The sequence below is a fragment of the Pan troglodytes genome, chromosome X (assembly GCF_028858775.2).
Source record: "Pan troglodytes isolate AG18354 chromosome X, NHGRI_mPanTro3-v2.0_pri, whole genome shotgun sequence".
Taxonomy (NCBI): Eukaryota; Metazoa; Chordata; class Mammalia; order Primates; family Hominidae; genus Pan; species Pan troglodytes.
Window position 1 is genome coordinate 33,033,481 of NC_072421.2, and position 21,377 is coordinate 33,054,857.

Consider the following 21,377-nt stretch of genomic DNA (forward strand, 5'->3'; position numbering starts at 1 on the left):
CTTTGTATGTGTCAGCGTAATCACCCTACTCCTTTGGATTTAGTCCCACAATTCCTTAAAGGATGCATTATGTCAGAAAATGCAAATTGTTTTGTCTATAGAATGCTTACCTTCACCGATTTTAATTGATTGAAATCTTTAGTTCAATATTCTAAATAAATCAGCTTTTTGGCATCACTGAGCATAGAGTTTGTTTTTACACAAATTGTATTTTGACTTTAGTAATTATAGTATAATCAACAAGTTTCATTACCATTCATCATTTAATATGTGCTACTGTGTTCTGTGCCAGCCATGGCATAAGTGCTACCTCATTAGATCTTTACCCAAACCTTCGCGGATGTGTTTTGTTATCTCTATATTGGACATTAGAAAACTGAGGTTCAGAGAGTTTAAGGAAATCATCCTCAGAGTTATATCCTCTCTTTCTCATAGTTTCTGTTAAGCGGGTCTCAAATGTTCCATGAGCTGAAGAAGGAGCATGTTGTAGTCAGTCTAACGAATAAAATTACAATTTATGCTCATTATAAATAACCCAAGCAACTATATAAAAATGTAGAATGAAGAACACTTCTTTCCATGGTTTTTAGACTTCATATATTCTTGGTTTAATAAGAGGCTCAGATCTTGGGAAAGGTTCGAAGAAGAAACAGCAAAATTTATTAATCCAGGTACATATGAGGAAAGAAGATGATGATGAATTTCTCTACTAGGAGAAAAGGTAGAAAGCTAAATGACTGGTACAGTTTCTATACAAATCCTCAAAAAAACGGTGGCTCTTGTTTCTTTCCATGAATCTAACTATGATATGCTCTGCCATCTTTCATTGCTAGGATTTCACACCAGTGCTTCTTAAAGTGAGCGCCCTTGGAATCACTCTGCAACTTGTTCTTTGGTATCAAACTGAAACTTGTTAAAAATGAAAAACTACAGGCCTCACCCAAGACTCACTGAATCAGAAATTCTGGGGTCAGGGCCCAGCACTCTGTGTATTAAACAAGACTTCCAGGTGATTCTGATGTCCGTTCAGATGCAGGAATCACTGCTGTAGTGATTATACAAATTTATTTGTGTATTTACTATTCTCACTTTATGTGTAAGTTCTGGTAAGCACTAGTACTAGAGTTATAATAGAGTAAAAATTAAAAAAAAATAAAAACAGTTAATAACTTTCCAGAGTGTTTTTCAAAGGGTTTTAGTATAAAGTTTTACCATATAGTGATTGCTGATCTCCATAAAAGTTTTAAAGTCAGAGGTTGTTTATCAAACAGTACCCTGGGTTCTTTTATATCAAAAAAAATTTCCTTTTCAGGGGAAAAAGAAGTTATCAAAACAGCACTTCCATTTTCAGGTAAAACACAGGAAAGAACATAAACAGAAGGGGGGTCTCTATTTCTTCTTTGAGTATCAGGGAGAGATGTCAAAACAGGTCTGTTAGTATCTTCTGACAATAAAGAAAAATTAGCTATCAAATGAGCACAGGTAGAAGTCTGGACAAGGTACTATCGCTAACCTCCAGGTAGTGAAGTTGCCTTAAAGAAACTGTCTTGAGTAGCAGGCTGAAAACTCAAGAAATGAAACCTTCCTGCCAACTCTTCCAGTGGTTGTTGCCAGAGGCTTCCAGAGTTTACCTCTTTTTACTATCGCCCCCATACTAAACCAATTTTGTAGCTAGACCAATTATCAAAACATGTCAATCAATGTAGACAAATTTGTTGGAACACTCATTTCAAGGATGGTTTTCAAATTTTAAAAATTTGAGACAGTTTACTCTAGAAGCACAGGAAAATAAGAGAGATCTGACTGGGTTGTTGGTGACATAGGCAAATTGCTCATAGGGAGAGGGAAGAGGGCCAGAAGAGGCACTGAACTAAAGGAACCCAGGGATAATCAGAGCAGCTGAACACAAATGACTCTATAGTATCTACTTAGGGATCTGAGGTAGTGGCCATACATAAATAGACACAGTGAGAAAGGAATTGAGATACAAGAGAAAAGGCCATATGAGTGACACACAATGGAAAAGAAAGGAAAAGGGAAAGGGAAGGGAAAGGGAAAGGGAAAGGGAAACAGAGATGAAATAGAATAAAATACCTTCAATCCTGTGGGCTCTACCACAAATAAAGTCTGTGACTATGGCTAAATTATTTGACCTACCTGGGAATTGCAGTTTTCTGATAAGCAGAGAGAGAAGTGTGGATTACACAAGTTTCAAAGTACCTTCTAGCTCTCACATTCTGATAAAGTTTTCCTCAGGGGTGACCTCCCCAAAGTCAAATTTTAAATTATTTTGGTCTCTCTTTTGAAATACTCCAAAGGTTTTTCTTGTCCATTTAGAAAAAAAACTGTGATACTCTAACAAAACCCGTTTGTTAACAGGTATTTGCCCACCTCCTAAGACTTATCTGAGGTAATTTAATCCCATTTTCCTTCCTTCAGGCAGATTTCTTTTTCTTCCCAATTAGCTTCAGGGTCTTTGCAGAAGCTATGCTCTCTGAATAGAATGTGTTTCCATAAAGATTTTGTTAAGTGGTTGGCTTTTCCTTATGATTCAGTTCTCTCATATTACATACAATTCTTCATAAATGCTCTATAAGTCAAGTTTTTCTAAAATAGCATCCTACCACCCTCAAATCCTGCCTGAACATTATTCATTCTTGATTTCAAAATCCATGTTTACTTTTAGGCAAATTATCATGATTTCATTTATTTTTCCATTTATTGCCTGCTCCTCACCACACGCTAGAACACTAGAATGTAAATTCCAAGGCAGTGGTCTTGCTCACCACCCTCTATATTCAGTAGCTAGAGGGTGTTTGGCACATAGTAAGTATGCAATAAGTTTTAGTTGATAAATATGCTATTGCTAGATTAGAATACTTCTGTGTTTTTAATACTCTAGAAATGATTAGTTTATACAAATTTTTTCTTCATTATAGTTTTATACACATAATATTTATACATATTTATGGAGTATATTAGATATTTACTTTCAACATTTGACTAAAGCCGTATGACAGATTCGATATTTAAACATCTGAGTTTTCATGTGAGTTACTTTCTGCTATTAACTATAATAGATATTTCTGAATTACCATTTAAATTATATAATAGAGTACACAATTTTTTACCATGTGGCCCTTTCACAATTAAAATAATAGATAATGAGTCATGGTCATTTATACTGTGCTAGGCATTGTGTTAGAAATTTCATATTTCATCCCTCTAATGATTCTGAAAGCAGACATTCTCATACCCAGTTCACAAATGAAGGAATTTGGCTCAGTAAGCTCATGTAACTCACCCCAATTTATACAGTTGGCACGGGGCCGAACTAAGTTTCAAACTCAAGTATCTGGCTCCACATTGATTTTTCCTTGTCACAATCCTTGAACCAAAAGAAGATCTACAGTATTAATATTTCATGTTATTCTCTAAGTTCTTGCTAGCACATAAAAATAATAATTATGATTATAGCTCCTAATTGAGCACCAACTCTGAGTTAGGCAATGTACTTCCATGTTAGTTACAATCAACAGTTCATACATTCAAGTGAGGAAGTATGATGATATAAACATGATAAAACAGAGGATTATACTGACTATTATATTGTTGCCCAAGGCCATACGAAATGCCACTATGTAGGTTCAACTCCAGGCTTCACCTCCAAATCCATACTACATACTACATACCAGTTTCCTTGGTAATAAGTCAATGTTATATTTTGTCCTATTGTTTCAAGAAAAGTACATGTAAACTCAGTCCTTTCTATCCATATTAAAGGCTACGGGTTCAAATATTTAGTGTTTCCAAATTCTCAGAAATGTCTTTAAACTACCAAATTAACACAGTTTGTTGACTACATTATAAATTTGTCTTTTCAAGAATACTTTTGCACAGTTTCAACGTACATTTACATCAGCTACAGACAGTTAATGCAATGAGTTGATTCTGCTCTCTTAATACTACATGATTTCAAGGGAAAATTGTTTCAAATTGTGATTTTCAATTTTCATAATTGACCACAATGCATTAAAATTAAACAGTTTAAGGTTGTTAAAATGTATATTAAACTTGAAGCTAAATTAAAATTATTAATTAAAAATTAACCTCTTCTCTTAGAACCAGGAAAGAGCAGACTGTATACAACTTCAAGCATTGTTGCATTTCTTTCTTTTTCAATTTATTTCCTTTGTTTTACTTAGTTTTTCTTTTTTTTACCTTCATCTCTTCAACTGCTTTCTGTAATTCATCTGGAGTTTTATATTCAAAATCTCTCTCAAGATACTCTTCTTCAGCTTGTGTCATCCATTCGTGCATCTCTGATAGATCTTTCTGGAGGCTTACAGTTTTCTCCAAACCTCCCTTCAAGGCCTCCTTTCTGGCATAGACCTTCCACAAAACAAACAAACAAAACACGATTATTGACAGTGATGAAACACTATTATTATATTATTTGATCAGTATGTAAATAACAGAAAGCTTAGATAGTAATGATAAAGAAGTAAAAAGCTTATATGCATAAGAAAATAACTCATGGGGATCAGATACACTCAATTTCCCATAAGTGTGAAAATAAGACATGTCTGTTTTTTTGGCATACTTAATAAAATGAACGTATTGCCCGATGATGATAATTCAGCTGTTTGTGTGACAATGCTTTCCTGTGAATGGAGAAAAACAAGGCTTTTTAAAATAATATGTTTCAGTTGGAAAAGTAATTTTATTGGCATACATAGAAATAGTTATTCTTTGTGTTCTTTCATAATGTTTTACTATTTTAAATATTCTAAGAACTTCATAATCATGTATCTACAGAAACTCTCATAAATTAAAAAGAAAAAATGAAAAGTGCATAAAATGTAGTTTGGCAATTCACAAAGAAGATAATATATGGCAATACATGTAATAAAAGATGTTCTAATACCATTTATAGTTAAATGATTGCAAATCGAAGTGAATTAATGCATTTTCACATGTTAAGACAGGGAAAAATAATAATTAATAAAGAGCCCATTTTGGGCAGGGATGTGGGAAAATCAAAGTTTTTATACTTGTTGAGGGAAATATCCAACATAATACAACCTTTTAGATAGTAAGATGGCAAAACATATAAAAATGTTAATGTCCACGAATCTGAGTCAACTGCTCCATTTTTTGAGAGTGAATCATGCCAACCAAAGTGTAGAGAGTAACATGTACAATATTTAATTCAGCTTTAAAGACCAAACATCTTGAAAACAAACCCAAAGGTGCTTTCATGAGAGATTAAATTATGACATATATATACTATGGGATACTGTGCATCACAAATACATCTTTACTGAAATGAAAAGTGGCTCAATATAAAGTTTTACGTGTAAAATGCAAGTTGCAAAAGAGTCTGTCTGTGGTTATAGGAAACATCTGCTATTTAAAGCCTCATGCATTTTTGAAAACTAAAACTTTCTACGATGGACTCCATTACTCATTAACCAGAAAAATGCAAAACTTAAAACATCTAAAAGAAAATCATATACCTTGTTACAAGGCACTCTATAGTATTACAATTATTATACATAGTGCTTTTACTTTAAAAAGTAACTCTATTCAAAAGATGGCACTCTCTCTGGTTGAAACAACATTATATATTTTAAGTAACAGAGTTTTCATAGTATTGTTTTAATATATAATGCACAGTTTTAGTAAAATGAAGTGTTCATGGTACTTTGCCCAATAGTAAATATGTGTAGAATCACCATCGCATTGATTTTCCTTATAATTTACAACCATTTTGAGCCTAATATAGATAATACGTCATTTTAGGTTCTTTACTTACCTAGGTAAATGTAGTACCTGATCTACTACAATGTAAATAAATGTTTCGCCCTAACACATCTAGAACAATATGTCTTGCAATTGTACTAGAAAAGGTATAAATATTATTTTGTGCAGTGAATGAACCTATAATAAACTTAAGAAAACATGCTGCTATTTTTGCTATTTTATAAATTAAGAAAACCTGCTGCTAAATTTCTACTTAGAAACTCTGCTCTGTTATAATCTTTTAAGGCAGTTGGTGAAGCTACAAAAATATTAGAGGGACTAATGGAATTCAGCCAAGACTTCTAGTAAAAACTATACATTCAGATACATACTTTGTGTGTGTGTGTGTGTGTGTGTGTGTGTGTGTGTGTGTGTGTGTGCGCGCGCGCATGCGCTCAAGTATGGTGAGATATTGTTGGATCCTGGAAATTTTGAAGGCAAAAACGACAGCATTTGGTGATAGATTTGATGTTCGGCTGTAAGAGAAATATAGGAGACAAGAAAATCTCGTGGGATTTGGCTTGAATAAGTGGAAAGATGGAGGTGCCATTTGTAATAACAGGCAAATTTCTAGGGTAGTAGACTGGGGTATACGTCAGGCATTTTGTTTTGACATGTTAGATTTAATATGCCTATTATTAATTGATGTGGAGGTGTTGAGTGGGCAAATGGGTATGCAGGTCTAGGATCATTAGAAAGGGTCCAGATTGTTAAAAAAAAACAAAAAAAAAAATTACAGCAGGAACAACTTACAGATTACATTTAAAACTATGGAGCTTGATAAGTTGACCCGGAGAGTGAGTGGTAATAGGGAAAAAAAAAAAAGGAGTCCACAGACTGAGCCCTGGAACACTTTCAAATTTAGTGGTCACGGCAATAGAACCACCAAGGATATTGACAGTGGTCAGGGAAAACTAAGAGATAATTAAGAAAGAATGATGACACAGAAGCCAACTGAATTTAGCGATTTAGTAATACGAATTCACTGGTGACCCTGACAAAATTTGCTTTAATAGAATAGTGAGGATAACAGTTTGATTAGCTCTCTTAATTGGCATCAAGAGAGAAGGGAAGGAGTGAAACGGAGAGAAAGGAATGTCTGTAAAGGGAAACGGGAATGGAGAGGTTGCTAGAGAGATTGTTGTCCAATTGAGGACTCTTTTAAATGACAGGAGATATTACAGAATAATTCTCTGCTGATGGGAATGATGGGAATGATGTAGCGTGGAGAAGATGTAGGAGGTAGACGGCTGTTCATTAGCTGTTACAATGTCCTCGTGCAGAGACAAGGGAAAGGGATCCAGGTACGTAAGTGGAAAAGCTGGCCTTAGACAAAAGCACAGAAAGTTCATCTATGTAAACAAAGGGAAAGTAGAGTCTGTGAGCTTATATGCAGGTCAGTGGGAGTACTGCAACTTCTATTCTGATTGCTTATATTTTCTCGGTAAAACAAGAAGCTAGTTTTTGCAGAAAGATGGAAAAACAGACTGTTAGAGATCTGACGAAAGAGATCTGGGGATCACTACACCCAAAGAGTATACTGACCCAGAGAAAGACAATGATCTGCAAGCTGGCAGAAAGACATCCACCTAATCTCTAAATCCCATTTATTGATAACTATTTACTATAAATTTAAAGCCACTAATAATTAAAATATATAACCATATATTATTTATTTAGAAAGTATACATGTTTTATAATTTTATATATGTAGGTTTCTATTTGTTTTCCATTTAACAAACATGTATAGTGATTAATCTATGTTAGATGAGGCTGTATACACCTTGAAAAGATGAACTCATTTAATTATTATATACTTATGAATTATGTATTAATATCATCACATTTTAAAGATTGGGAGACTCAAGCACAAAAAGGTTAAACAACTTTTCTAGAATCACACAGGCAGTTTATGATGTGGATAGACTTAAACCCAGGCGATCTGATCTCAGAGCTTCTGGTCTTACACACTGTGCCTTTCTATCCACACAAAAAATATTCTCCAGTATTTGACCGCGTGTGTCTGGTTTATTTCATTTAGCATACTATCCTCCAAGTTCATCTATGCTGCTGCAAATGGAAGAATTTTCTTTTTTAAAGCTACATAATATTCCATTATATGCATATACCATGTTTTATTTATTTGACAATATACATTTAGATTGTTTCCATGTCTTGGCTATTGTAAATATCGCTGCTGTAAACATAGGGGTGCAGATACCTCCTTGAGATCCTGATTTTATTTCCTTTGGATATATATCCAGAAGCGGGATTGGTGAATGAAATGGAAATTCTATTTGTAATTTTTTGAGGAACCTCCAAACTGTTCTCCCAAATGGCTGCACCAATTTACATTCCAACCAACACCATAAAAGAATTCCCTTTTCTCCACATTCTTGCCAACACTTACTATCTTTTGCTTTGTTTTGTTCTGATAATAGCCACCCTAACAGGTATGAAGAGGTTCTTGTGGCTTTTAACTGCATTTTTCAGATGATTAGTGATGCACCTTTTCATATACCTGTTGGTCATTTCTACGTATTCTTTAGAGAAATGACTATTCAAGTCCTGTGCTCATTTTTAATCAGGTTATTTTTCAGTTTTATTTTTGCTATTGAATTTTAGAAGTTCCTTATATATTTTGGATATTAATCATTTGCCAGACATATGATTTGTGAATATTTCCTTCCATTCCCTAGAATCTAAAATAGTCAAACTCATAGAACTAGAGAGTAGAACAGTGGTTTCCAAAGGCTGAGAGAGGGGAAAATGGCAAAATGATGCCCAAAGGATACAAAGCTTCAGTTATGCAAGATGAATTAGCTCTGCAGATCTACTGTACAACATTGGGCCTATAGTTTAAAATACTGCATTGTTAAAAATATTCTAAGAGGATAGATCTTAGGAGCTCTTATCACAAAACAAAAAAATTAAATAAATTAAGGAGCAGAAGGAAACTTTTGGAGGTGATAGGTAAGTTTATCATCTTGAATGTGGTAATAAGTCTCATGGGTATATGCTTATCCCCAAACTAATCGAGTTGTATAAATTAAATATGTACAGCTTTTGGTATGTCAGTCATACCTCAACAAAGTGGTTTAAACAAAAATAGATTCTTTTCCATCTCTAAGAGTTTACGAATTATCCAATTTGACCAAGCATGTTAGGGATGGGAGCATGGGGAAATCTTCTCAATAGGCAAGAAACAGTATCTTATATACATGTGATCTTTACTTTTATGTACCTCGTTTATATGCCCAGTTTGAAAAGTGTACTTGACTTCCAGATACATGTCTGATTGTCTTTTTCTCCGAAATAAATATGGCTAAGATGGAACCGCTGGTCACTCTAGTAAGCTATTCCATTTTGTTCTTCTCTTAGTACCCACTCTTTCTTTCTTTAAAATCACAATGACCTACAATGTAGCTCATAACAGAAATATATCTGAAAACACTTTGATTCTTCCCTCATTCTTCCTCTAGACTATCAACAAACACTCTCCTTCAGCAAGTACTGCCAGATCTAATGGGATCTGTTAAAAAGAATAAAGGAATGTGTCATGTTAGGATAGGAATAATACTTCTGGGTAGATATCAGTGTGAAAGTCCTCATCAAAAATGTAATGAGTATACTAATTCTCTGTTGGATGAGTAGTTTGCAAATATTTTTTCCCATTCTGTGGATTGTCTTTTCATTCTGTTTACTGTTTCCTTTGCTGTGCAGAAGCTAGAAACTCAGATATCATAAAAACAAAAATAACGATTTTTATGATATAAAACATCATATCATATGTGGATGTGATGGGATTCAAAAATGGGCAAATAATCTTGAACAGTTATTTCCAAAAGAAGAAAAAATGGCCAATTAATATATGAAAAAAAATTCCACATCGGTAATCATCAAATAAATGCAAACCAAAACCACAATGAGGTATCATGTCACCCCAGCTAGGATGTATATTGCCAAAAAGACAAAAAGTAATTGTTGGCACGGATGCAGATAAAAAGGAACTACACTACACTGTTAGTGGGAATATAAATGGTACAGTCACTGTAGAGAACAGCATGGAGGTTCCTCAGAAAACTACAATATCCACAAATATCCCCTTTTTCCTGCCTGTTTTTTTTTTTTCTACCTGGACAATTGCAATCCCTACCTGCTTCCACTTCAGCCCTTTTGATTTATTCTTCTTCTAATAGGAATATGCAGCAAACTTAAAACAACCATTTTAAATGAAATGAAATGATGCCACTCCTATGCTGAAAAGTCAGATGACATTCCAAAGTACTTGACATAATGACTAAATCATCACTGTGGCTTCCATATTCCTTTCTGACTCATTTTCCCACTCTTTTTCTCCTGGCTTCCTTTGAGCTCCTCAAACGTGCTAAGCCCTCTCTTGCCTCAGATGTTTTCTCCACTTCATTTTCTGGCAGAATTCCTTGACACAACAAATTGTCAAGTTCCCACTACTCGGGTATCAGCTTTAATTTCGCCTCTTCAGAAAACACTCTACTGACTACCCAATAGAAAGTAGTTTTCCTGCTCCTGTCACTCTCATTTAAAGGGTTCTTATTGCTACATTCAGAGTGTAAGCAAGACTTCAAATCAGACATTGTTGTGATAGTGTGTTAACCTCTTTACTTTCCATTTTCACCACTAAACTATTATCTCCGTGAAGATAACTACAATGTCTATTTTATTCCCTCACTTATATCTGATCATTTTTTTAGAAATAGCTGGAATCTAGATTTTTAAACTTATATACATACCCTTTAAAATTTAAAATAATAATAACCATTTTATATACCCAAAATTAGATCATGGGATGTGAAAGCATCCTCAAATATATCAGATATTTGGACAATTTTGTTTCAAATTATTTATGTTTTTGCAGACATTGGCATCTGGTGACAAAAAAGGAATTATCTTTAACCCAAAAGAGTGTATCACACACTTATTTTGTCTGTAGATATTTCTGTAATGCATAGATTTACACTTCATTTCCATTCTTCTCTCTGGAACGCTGAATTGGTAACAATATTCACATATGGCTTCCTTGTTTTTACCGCATCGTCGTCTTCTTCTCCTTGAGCGCATTGTTCCTTCCTTTTACAACCTAACTCATTTGGCTACAAAGTCAGAACATGGCCAGAGTGATACTCGTAGGAAAAGCACAGATACATATAATATAAGATTAGAAAATGGAGATCAGAACATAGCTTGGATCTATAGCTTTTTTGCTATGCAACAGATGAGTGTGTTTAAAATATTTCTCTTCAACAACAAATTCTTAGTACATATAACAGACATAAGGTCTTAAGCAAAGAAATTTTTAGAGAGCCTTTACAAATTGTACTCCTGTAAAATGTAAAAACCTTGAGGTTTTAGTAATATTGTTGGTTTTATACTTTTTTTTTGGCTGATGTTTTCCCCTTGCTCTACATAAATTGGTGATGTTCTTTTTATTCATCCATTAAGAACATTCAACAAATAAAAAACAAATACCTTTCATACTGGCCTTCCAGGAAAACATCAATGGTATAATCTATTATTTAAGTAATATTTTTTTTTTCCTGAACAACTCTTCTAGCACTGACTTACTTCAGGAGAAGAATGTGAGCTAACTGAGCCAGGGACAGCTCATCTGTGAATTAACAGAACCAATGAACACTTGTCAGTGATTGTATTAGCTGAGTGATTTGTCTTGACTTTTCTAATTTTTTTTTTCATTTTCAAATGTAGCTTTTGCCTTTTGACATTACTTCTTTTCTATTTTGAAAGTTTACTTAGCAGTAACCAAAGACCGACTGCCTCTAACACGTAAATTGAAACCCCTTATTAATTTCCAAAAAGGTAGAGTAGTTCCCTTGTATCTTTGGAAGATATGTTCATACCAAGACCTCCAATAGATGCCTGAAACCATGGATAATACCTAACCCTATATACACTAGATTTTTTCCTACTCATACATACCTATAAAATTTAATTTATAAATTATGCATAGTAAGAGATTAACAACTAATAAAATAGAACAAGTTATCTCTCTTTTTCTCCCTCTCAAAATATCTTATTTTACTGTGCTCACCGATTTCAGGATTCCAATTGACCACAAGCATTTGAAACCAGGGGAAGCAAAACTGCAGATGATCGGGGACTAATGTATTGGTGAACTTAAAAGTATTCATTGCTTTAGTTCAAAATTTTATCTTTCGAACAAGAAGTATTTGATATACACTATTTTTGAATATATCTTACTATCCATAATTGAATATTTAAATATAAAATAGATATCTATAAAACATTCTTCTGTAGAAAAATGAGAAACTCAAATATGAGTGTACAGTCATTTTGTGTGTGTGTTTTTTTTAAATTCAGCTATTCTTAATGGTTACTGAATCTTAATTGTTATTTAAAACTAGATGTCAGCCAGGTGTGGTAACTCACACCTATAATTCCAGCATTTTGGGAGGCCAAGGAAAGAGCATTGTTTGAGCCCAGGAATTGAAAACCAGCCTGAGAAACATAGCAAGACCCTGTCTCTACCAAAAAATAACAAAAAATTAGCCAGGCATGGTGGCACACACCTGTACTTCTAGCTACTTGTGGGGGCTGAGATGGGAGAATTGCTTGAGCCCAGGAGGTTGAGGCTGCGGTGAGCCGAGTTCACACCACTGCACTCCAGCCTGGGTGACAGAGGGAGACCCTGTCCCAAAAATTAAATAAATAAATAATAAATGTGTCGAAGAGGCCAAACTTGGAAATGTTAATCGAAAGTTATAATTATTTATCCTATTTCTACATACACATATATTACCCATGCATTTTATTTTGTACCAAATATCTCCGTGTAACATATTTTTCTTAATCCCATTATTATTATACATTTATGTTCTGAAGAAAACATGGATTGGAAATAATGACTAAGAATAGGATTTCATTTTTTAGTATGACAGTTGTGTTCAAGAAAGTCATTTTAGGACCAAAATAAGATGAATGTGTACTATTTAAAATATATACCATGAAAATATTTAGATATGCTAGAAAAAAGATTAATTTGTCAGAATTAATTGTGCTTTAAAGCAAAAACATAGGAACAAAGCCTTAACCAAAAGTAACGGTGAAGGGAGACATTAGGAAATCTTAGTTAAGTACGTTGAGGCAAGCCACAGTGAAAGAGATTGTCCATACCTGTTGGCACATGTGATCCCACTGAGTGTTAAGTTCTTTGAGTTCTTTCTCAAGTCTCGAAGCAAACTCTGGCTCTGCTTCATTCTTTATCTTCTGCCCACCTTCATTGACACTGTTTAGACTGGGCTGAATTGTCTGAATATCATTGACTAAAAGCTAAGGAAATAAATCAATTTAAGCCAGCTGAAAAAAATTACTGCCACATATTAGATATGCAACATAGCTAGAAAATGTAAAATTGGGACTGATGGCATTGCATATGGATTTTTGTCTTTTAAAATCTGAGATACAGAGATATTGATATAGATGACTGCCTAACAGTCTTGCAAAAATGTTCAATGGTTATTATGGCATGAATCCAGTGGGGAATTATTTGTATTCTACTTATATCAGAAACAAAAGGAAATAAATTTAATATTTCTGGTTAGAAAAATGTGTGAAAATGATGGGCTTCATACTTTATTATCTTTGTTACTATTTTCATTTTCAAACACAGGATATTGCAGAAATTGTTTACAGTGTAATGGGTGTGAAGGTTATTTGTGAGGGGGATTTGCTTTTTTAGCTTGTATTGTAAAAAAATTTCCTTAAAGAGCAAGATTGTTTTCTTCCTGCTGCATGACAATGGCATAATGAATATAATTTCAAAATGCATATTGTGTTATATTATAGTACAGTGCATTATAGATGAAGAGAACAACACAGTATGAATAGTAATTTGTCATAAGAAATAACAAGTAGCTCAAAGGATTCTTTACCTTTAAATTATACTGCATTTTATAGTAAAATAATGTTATCAAGTGAGGTTGAGTACAAGGCAATGTTTTGTCAGGTCCTCACTTACTCAACCCAGGGTTTCTCAACATTGGCACTAGTGACATTTTAGATTGTGCAGTTCCTTGTTCTGGAGGAATGTTCTATGGACTGTATGATATTTAGCAGCATCTCTCTCCTCTAACTATTAGACACCAGTAGCATCTAACCACCACCCCCAACCCAGCTGTGACAATCAAAAACGTCTAGAAACATTAAAAAAAATCCAACGGGGAGAGGAGAGCAAAATCCACCCCAGCTGTAAAACACTGATCTAACCAAATAATATTCATACAAAATTATTCATATAAAAGGCATCATATAAAAATCTTACTCTGCACTGTTTCAGCTGCTTTTTTAGAATTTCTGAATCCCCAAGGGCAGGCCATTCCTCCTTCAGAAAAACATCAACTTCAGCCATCCATTTCTTCAGGGTTTGTATGTGATTCTGAAACGAGACCCGTTATAAGGCATTACTGGTGTGCTGATTACTTTTAACACAATTCATCATTGTGTTATGTCTAAACACAGGCCCAAAAACAATTCCCATGTTTAAAGGATGTCTCTAAGTAGTTCTTGAGGCAAAGAATATTTTTACTAAGACTGCATTTTTATGGTCTACTGTATGAGCACTGGTGTGTGAAGTCTGCTATTGTTAAAAATAAAAAATTACTACCAAATGTGGTTTTATGATGTTACTCTCGAGAACATTAAATCATATCCCCCTCTAGAGAAATTTTAAGTTACAAAACAACTCATGAGAATACTAAAAATGTGTCCTTACAGTACATAAAACAAACTATGAACAATAAACTCAGTGTAATGGTGTCTTTATAGCCTCCCTAAACCCGAACTTTCACAAATTGTTTTCTACAGATGACAGTTTAAATAGTCCTTCCAGTTGGGAACTTCCGGACTAATATTTTGTCATCTTCAAAGACAGAGCTTTTGCTTTTATTTGTCTGACCAGTACGAAGTAATGATCAGGTAAAAATCATCATCTTTTATCATTTATAAATAGCCAGTATCTCTCACCCATGATTCTTTCCCGTATTACCTTTTTTTCTGCTGTTTTGCCACTTCTAAAAAGTATGATTCAACTATGCTGTCTACATGTGTTATTTTCTTCCGTTTTACTTAAATTTACATTGAAAATATGTGCTCCACAGAAAGTTTCCCCTTTAATGTGATTATTAATAATAATTTTTAAACTATTTATCTAAGAGAACTTCAAGATGATCACCTTGCTGTTATCTTTCAAGTATACATTTGTTCTTATTTCACATCTTCACTGTCCTTGTTCAGGTCTTTTTTTTTTTTTTTTTTTTTTTTTTTTTTGAGATGGAGTCTTGCTCTGTCGCCCAGGCTGGAGTGAAGTGGCACAATCTTGGCTCACTGCAGCCTCCACCTCCCAGGTTCAAGCGATTGCTCCTGCCTCAGCCTCCCAAGTAGCTGGGATTACAGGTGTGCACTACCATGCCCAGCTAATTTTTGTGTTTTTAGTAGAGACAGGGTTTCGCCATGTTGGCCAGCATGGTCTTGATCTCTTGACCTCGTGATCTACCTGCCTCAGCTGCCCAAAGTGCTGGGATTATAGGCATGAGCCACTACGCCTTGGCTGTTCAGGTCTTATTAGTGACTCCATTAATGCACTGGCTCATTTTGATATCTGCCTCGGTCTCACCTCATTCTAATTATTGATCTACAGTGATGCCAGTAATCTTCTCCTCTCCTCCTTCCTCTCATCAAGGGAATGTTTTGAAAACACAAGTGGAATCATATTATTTCCCTCTTTAACCAATAGCAGTTTTTTCTTATTAAGTTTTTATTGTTATTATTATCAGTCTCATCACCACTAGATTAAAACTCAGATTGTAAAACATAGCATCCAAGGACATTCACTGTCTACTCTCAAACCAGTTTTCCAGCCATAATATTTTATTAATCCCCATATATATTGTCTACCCAGTGTTGAACTTATATCAGTTAACTGAAAATGCTGCTATGCTTTCTCAAGAACTCTTTCTTTCTCGGTATTAGCTAACTAAATTCTACCTATTTAATCTATAGCAGAGACAACCTATGTTCCAATAATATTTCATAATCCTTTTTCCTGGTTTATGGTGGATTTCCTTCCTGCCTACTGTGATAACCTTTCCCATACTGTTTAATTTATTTACCATGCAAGGCCGAATAATGTTACCCCCAAGATGTCCTCACCCTAATCTCTGAAACCTGTGAGTACATTACCAGAAAGGACTTTGCAGATGTGAATACATTAAGGATTCTGAGATGGGGAGATTATACTGGATCATCCACCAGGGCATAATGTAATCACAAAGGTCCTAATTAAAAGGAAGTCAACACAGGAAACAGGATAGGGAAAGGAAGGTGAGAAGGAGAGGTAGAAAGAGAGGGAGAGGGAGACAGACAGGGAGAGAGAAATTGACAGTAGATGATGTTACACTGCTGACTTTGAAGATGGAGGATGGGGACATGAGACAAGGAATGCTTCTAGAAGCTAAAAATGCCAATAAAACAGACTCTGTCTCAAAGCCTCCAAAACAGACAAGGTCCTGCTGACACCTTAATTTTAACGCACTGAGACTAATCCTGAACTTTTGACTTCCAGAACTCTAATAAATTTGTGTTGCTTGAAGCTATTAAATTTCCGGCAATTTGTTAGGAGTGCCGTAGGAAATGAATACACCTACCTTCCTCCTTCACTAGAATGTGGGCTCCTTGATAACAAGAGCCATGTAATTGTGCCCTCTTAGGCCACTGGTCTTGACAAATAATAGATATTTTCATGCAGTATTTACATAGGTATGCATGTACACATATGTTTATAAGTAAAGAAATGCTATGCATTAAAGAATGCTTTAGGTTTGCTTAGTGCTTTGGTTTGTAAAAGGTAAGCACAAAAACTAAGCAGCTAGACTGGGATTTAAATCCAGGAGCATATTGTTGCAATGTTTTTCCATCATACCATAATGTTTTCAACATTTCCTTCCCAGCATTAACATTTGTCACAATAATTGACCACTCAAGGGACACATTACTTACCTTATTGAATATTTTAGGCTTTTAATCCTTAATGCAGTTGTTGGTTTACTGTTTTTCTTTAGCTTGAGTGGTTATTAGTATGGTGGCACTATTCAAACAAATTAAGTCAAGGGAATTTGGTTTCAGGAAGAAGGTGATGTGGTAAAATTTAAGCATATAATTACAAATTCGATATGGTGATAAAATAAATTATTACTATATATTACATATGTAACATTAATATACATATACAACATGTTACATATGTGATATATATTACATTAGATATGTATATATGTACATGATATATAATTCCATTATACACACATATATATACACACACATATATACATGTTATATGTATGTATATGTGTGTGTATATATATACATATATATATGGAAGCTAAAAATGCCAATAACACACATTCTCTTTCAAAGTCTCCAAAACAGACACAGTTCTGCTAACACCTTAATTTTAGCCCACAGAGACTAATTCTGAACTTCTGACCTCCAGAACAGTAATGTAATAAATTTGTGTTGTTTGAAGCCATTAAAGTTGTGCTAATTTCTTAGGAGTATCATAGGACATTAATACACCTACATTTCTCCTGCACATATACATATATGGAGTTATACATAATGGGATGAATATATAATGCCATTTTATGAACATATCACCATATTTTCTATATATAATAGCACATGTAGACAGCATAGTTGACTCATACTTTTTATAAGTAGCAAAACAGCAGAAATGAAAGGTAATATAGGAAATAATCATATACATACTATACATTATATATATGAAATGATTACATTATACCTCTGTATAATGTATATATACATAACTTTTTTCTAGTCATAAGCTAAATGATTACCCGTATCTTAAAAGACAACCAGACTAAATGAATGATTGGTTTTGAAAATTATTACACTAAAAACATGTTTAATTCCTATTGGTAATGGTGAAAATAGAAAATTCATTCTAAAAACACTGAGAAAACTCCTATTCTTTTCCTAGAAGGAATAAGCAAATCACCATCCTCTGTAAAAGACTCATGTCTTTTCATCTTCTCACTAACTTTGAAAGATGCTGAAGGTCAAATGCTTATGTACCTTTACAGTTTACAGTGTATCGTTAGGGAAAAAACAAGTAAATAAAAATGAGTGTAGAAAGTAAAATCTTGAATTACCTGAATTTTTCGGAGTTTATTCATTTGCTCCTCTAGCTTCTGACAATGCTCAACCAGCTGGCAGGAGAGCTTCTTCCAGCGTCCCTCAATTTCTTCAAATTCTGATTGATATTTCCGGCTAATTTCAGAGGGCGCTTTCTTCGACATCTCTTTCACAGTGGTGCTGAGATAGTTTAGGCCACTTTGTTGCTCTTGCAGAGAACTTTGTAAAGCCTAAAAAACAATTTTTTAAATACATTTACCCTAATTGATGAATAATAATTGATGAGTTTTAGTTAAATTAACTGTACTTGAAATCTATATGATTCAAACATGTAAACAAAGTAGATGATCTTCTATCAGTTATAAACTTCTAGTGGTAATTTAAATTTTACATATTATCCTAAGAGTGACTTGAATATTATTTAATGATATTTAACACTCCATATGTATTTTTCTGAACAATGTCAAATATATCTCAAAACTATATCTTACAGAGCCAAAAAGTTTTGGTGCATCTAATTTTACTGCATTAAGTATATATATTAATAACCGCATCTGTGATACAGTTAATGGAGTTGAAATTAATTATACTGAGCTTTCAGGAAAGTAAACTCTACATAAAACTATAGCTAATAATATTGATATATGGAATAGAAAAACTTATTGAACAATCTATGTACTTAATATCTTATATTTTCAAAAAATGTTATTCTGTTATGTAGTATTATGGTGGGATTCAAGGATAATTTTGTGGAGAATTTATAAAATTTATTTATACTTATTCTGTATAACACATGTAATTTCTTACAGTAGGATCGTAACTTTAGACTTCCCCTGTTCAATATTTACTTTAATGTTACTTTTACTTTATAAAATAATAAAGGCTCATGATAAAAATGGAAAAAAACCAGAACTACTAGTACTTTATATAAATTTTCAATTTGTTCTATGTATAGCTAAATATTAAATATATGATCATATATGCACACATAAACAGTTATTCTTTCCCCTATAATGTGACCTGTATCAACCCAAAATTTGTCAAATATCTAAGTTTTATAGTTTCATAGTATCCTATGCCTATTTGGTGGTACTTAATTTGTTTTTTTACTTTACTTTTTTAACTTTATTTCACTTTTTCAAATTGTTCCCCTATGACTGATTATTTAGACAATATCTAGCATATAACTACACTTTGAGCTAGGTGTTTTAGTGTGAGCATTTGCCCATGTCAAATAATTATTTTTTCAAAAACAAAAATTGTAATGGCTTCTCCAGCTTAACAATTTCCATTATTAGTTCTACACATTAATTTCTAGTTTTTCACTCCTGTAAATTATGTTTATCTCTATCTACCTACCTATGTATCCATCCATCCATCAATCAATCAATATCCTATCTATCTCCAGTTCCATTTACATCTTTGAGTGTATTCTGATTTTTTCCATCAGATACAGATTTCATGGAAATTATATTAATGTTGTATGTTATTAGGATGCCCTGAAGAGTTAACCTCAGTAAAATTCATATTGAATTTACATTTCCAGCAGTAAGAGAGAATTTTTAGGTCACCACTTCCAAATTGGTACTCATATCTTTTGTGTGTATGCAATTTAGTATGCAAAAAAAATTCTCATCTTGTAATTTTTTTACTTCTTCCTTTACAATTTAAGTTACAATTATTCATAGGTTTATTATTCATATATGTCTCTTTTTGGAGGATACCTTACTCAAGGCTTTCTTCCTTACTCACAGAAAAAAAAAATTCCTTGGTATCGTATTTCTTTAAAATTGTCTCTGGTGTTTTTACAATGTTTGTGATTGCTTCCACTGATTTTTATGCTTCTCCACCTAAATTTTTATAACATTATTATTTTTAAACTTTTCCAAAGTTTGGACTTCCCCACATTTTTTGAACATTTTCTTGTATGTGGTTTTTATTTTGGTGTAACTTTGGGGGAAATATTCATACCTTTTTTTTGTTAGTTAATACATTTCCCAATAATATTTATGAACAATTATTTTCTTTCCTATCTTTTTCAGTGGAAATAGTCTCTTCTGCTCATCTAATTGCCTTTTCTTGTGTTTTCTCCACTCTTATTTTTGCACATTTTTATTCTTATGTTTAAAAGTTTACTAGTTCTATTAGGCCACACATTTTTCCAGATAGACTTTGGAATCATTATGCCAAGCATTAAAAACCACAAAAAAAGGAAACAAAAAAGGTGAAACAGCTACCATTTGGTATTGTAGTAGAATAAATATCTAAATAGGACAATATATAATGAAAGTTGTTTAAATATATTTTCCTTTAATACATTACTTCAAAAAAATATTTAATTATCCAAAAAAATTCTATATGATAAAGTTAAAATTTGAATTTTTAAACATTTTTCTTAAAATGCACATATTATCTCAGCTTCTAAATATAACTAATATGTTTTCATGTCTTCAGAAATAAAAAGTTATTGGACATATAATGTAGTATTTTATAATAAGTAGGAAAAGGGCCGGGCGCAGTGGCTCACACCTGTAATCCCAGCACTTTGGGAGGCTGAGGCAGGCAGATCATCTGAGGTCAGCAGTTTGAGACCAGCATGGCCAAGATGGTGAAACCCCATCTCTACTTTAAAAATACAAAAATTAGCCAGGCGTGATGGCACGCACTATAATCCCAGCTACTCAGGAGGCTAAGGCAGGAGAATCACTTGAACCCAGGAGGCGTAGGTTGCAGTGAGCCGAGATAGCACCGCTGCACTCCAGCCTGGGCAACAAGAATGAAACTCCGTCTAAAAATAAAATAAAGTAGGAAAAGTATTATAAAATCTCTTACAAATTATTTCTTTCATTTCCCATATTAGTATATCTTTCCTGATAGAAGGATGTTAAAAACATGTAGCTATTAGAATACAAATGTCTCATTACATTACAGAAAATTAATGTTTAAATTTAAACTAATTTTATAAATATAGCCAGCCCTCCATATTTGTGGATTCTGAACAAGTGGATTCAGTCAACTACTAATAGATAATATTTGACAAAAATAACTACATCTGTACTAAACATGTAAGACTTTTTCATTGTCACTACATCCTGAATAATACAGTATAACACATATTTTCATAATATTTACATTGTATTAGGCATTATAAGTAATCCAAAGATGAGTTAAAGTATATGGGAGCATGTGCATAAGTTATATGCAAATATTACACAATTCATATAAAGGACTTGAACATCTGTGAATTCTGATATTCATAGGAGTTCCTGGAACCACTTCCCCATGGATACGAAGGGATGACTGTACACTGATTTTACCCACCAGTTTGAGAATGTGATAGGAGTTAC

The 21,377-nt window shown here is 33.4% G+C and overlaps 1 protein-coding gene across 14 annotated transcripts in view; it reads right to left on the reverse strand.

The window, feature by feature from the left end:
* Positions 1 to 21,377, reverse strand: part of DMD (dystrophin) — a 2,616,526-nt gene that overhangs the window by 1,330,597 nt on the left and 1,264,552 nt on the right. For all 14 annotated transcript variants that reach the window (XM_063804906.1, XM_063804905.1, XM_063804907.1 and 11 more), the window contains 4 exons: positions 18,048 to 18,260; positions 14,144 to 14,257; positions 12,997 to 13,152; positions 4,222 to 4,392 (listed from right to left, as the gene is read on the reverse strand). In XM_063804906.1, the coding sequence (XP_063660976.1) occupies positions 4,222 to 4,392; positions 12,997 to 13,152; positions 14,144 to 14,257; positions 18,048 to 18,260 (654 nt within the window). The remainder of the gene's footprint in view (positions 1 to 4,221; positions 4,393 to 12,996; positions 13,153 to 14,143; positions 14,258 to 18,047; positions 18,261 to 21,377) is intronic.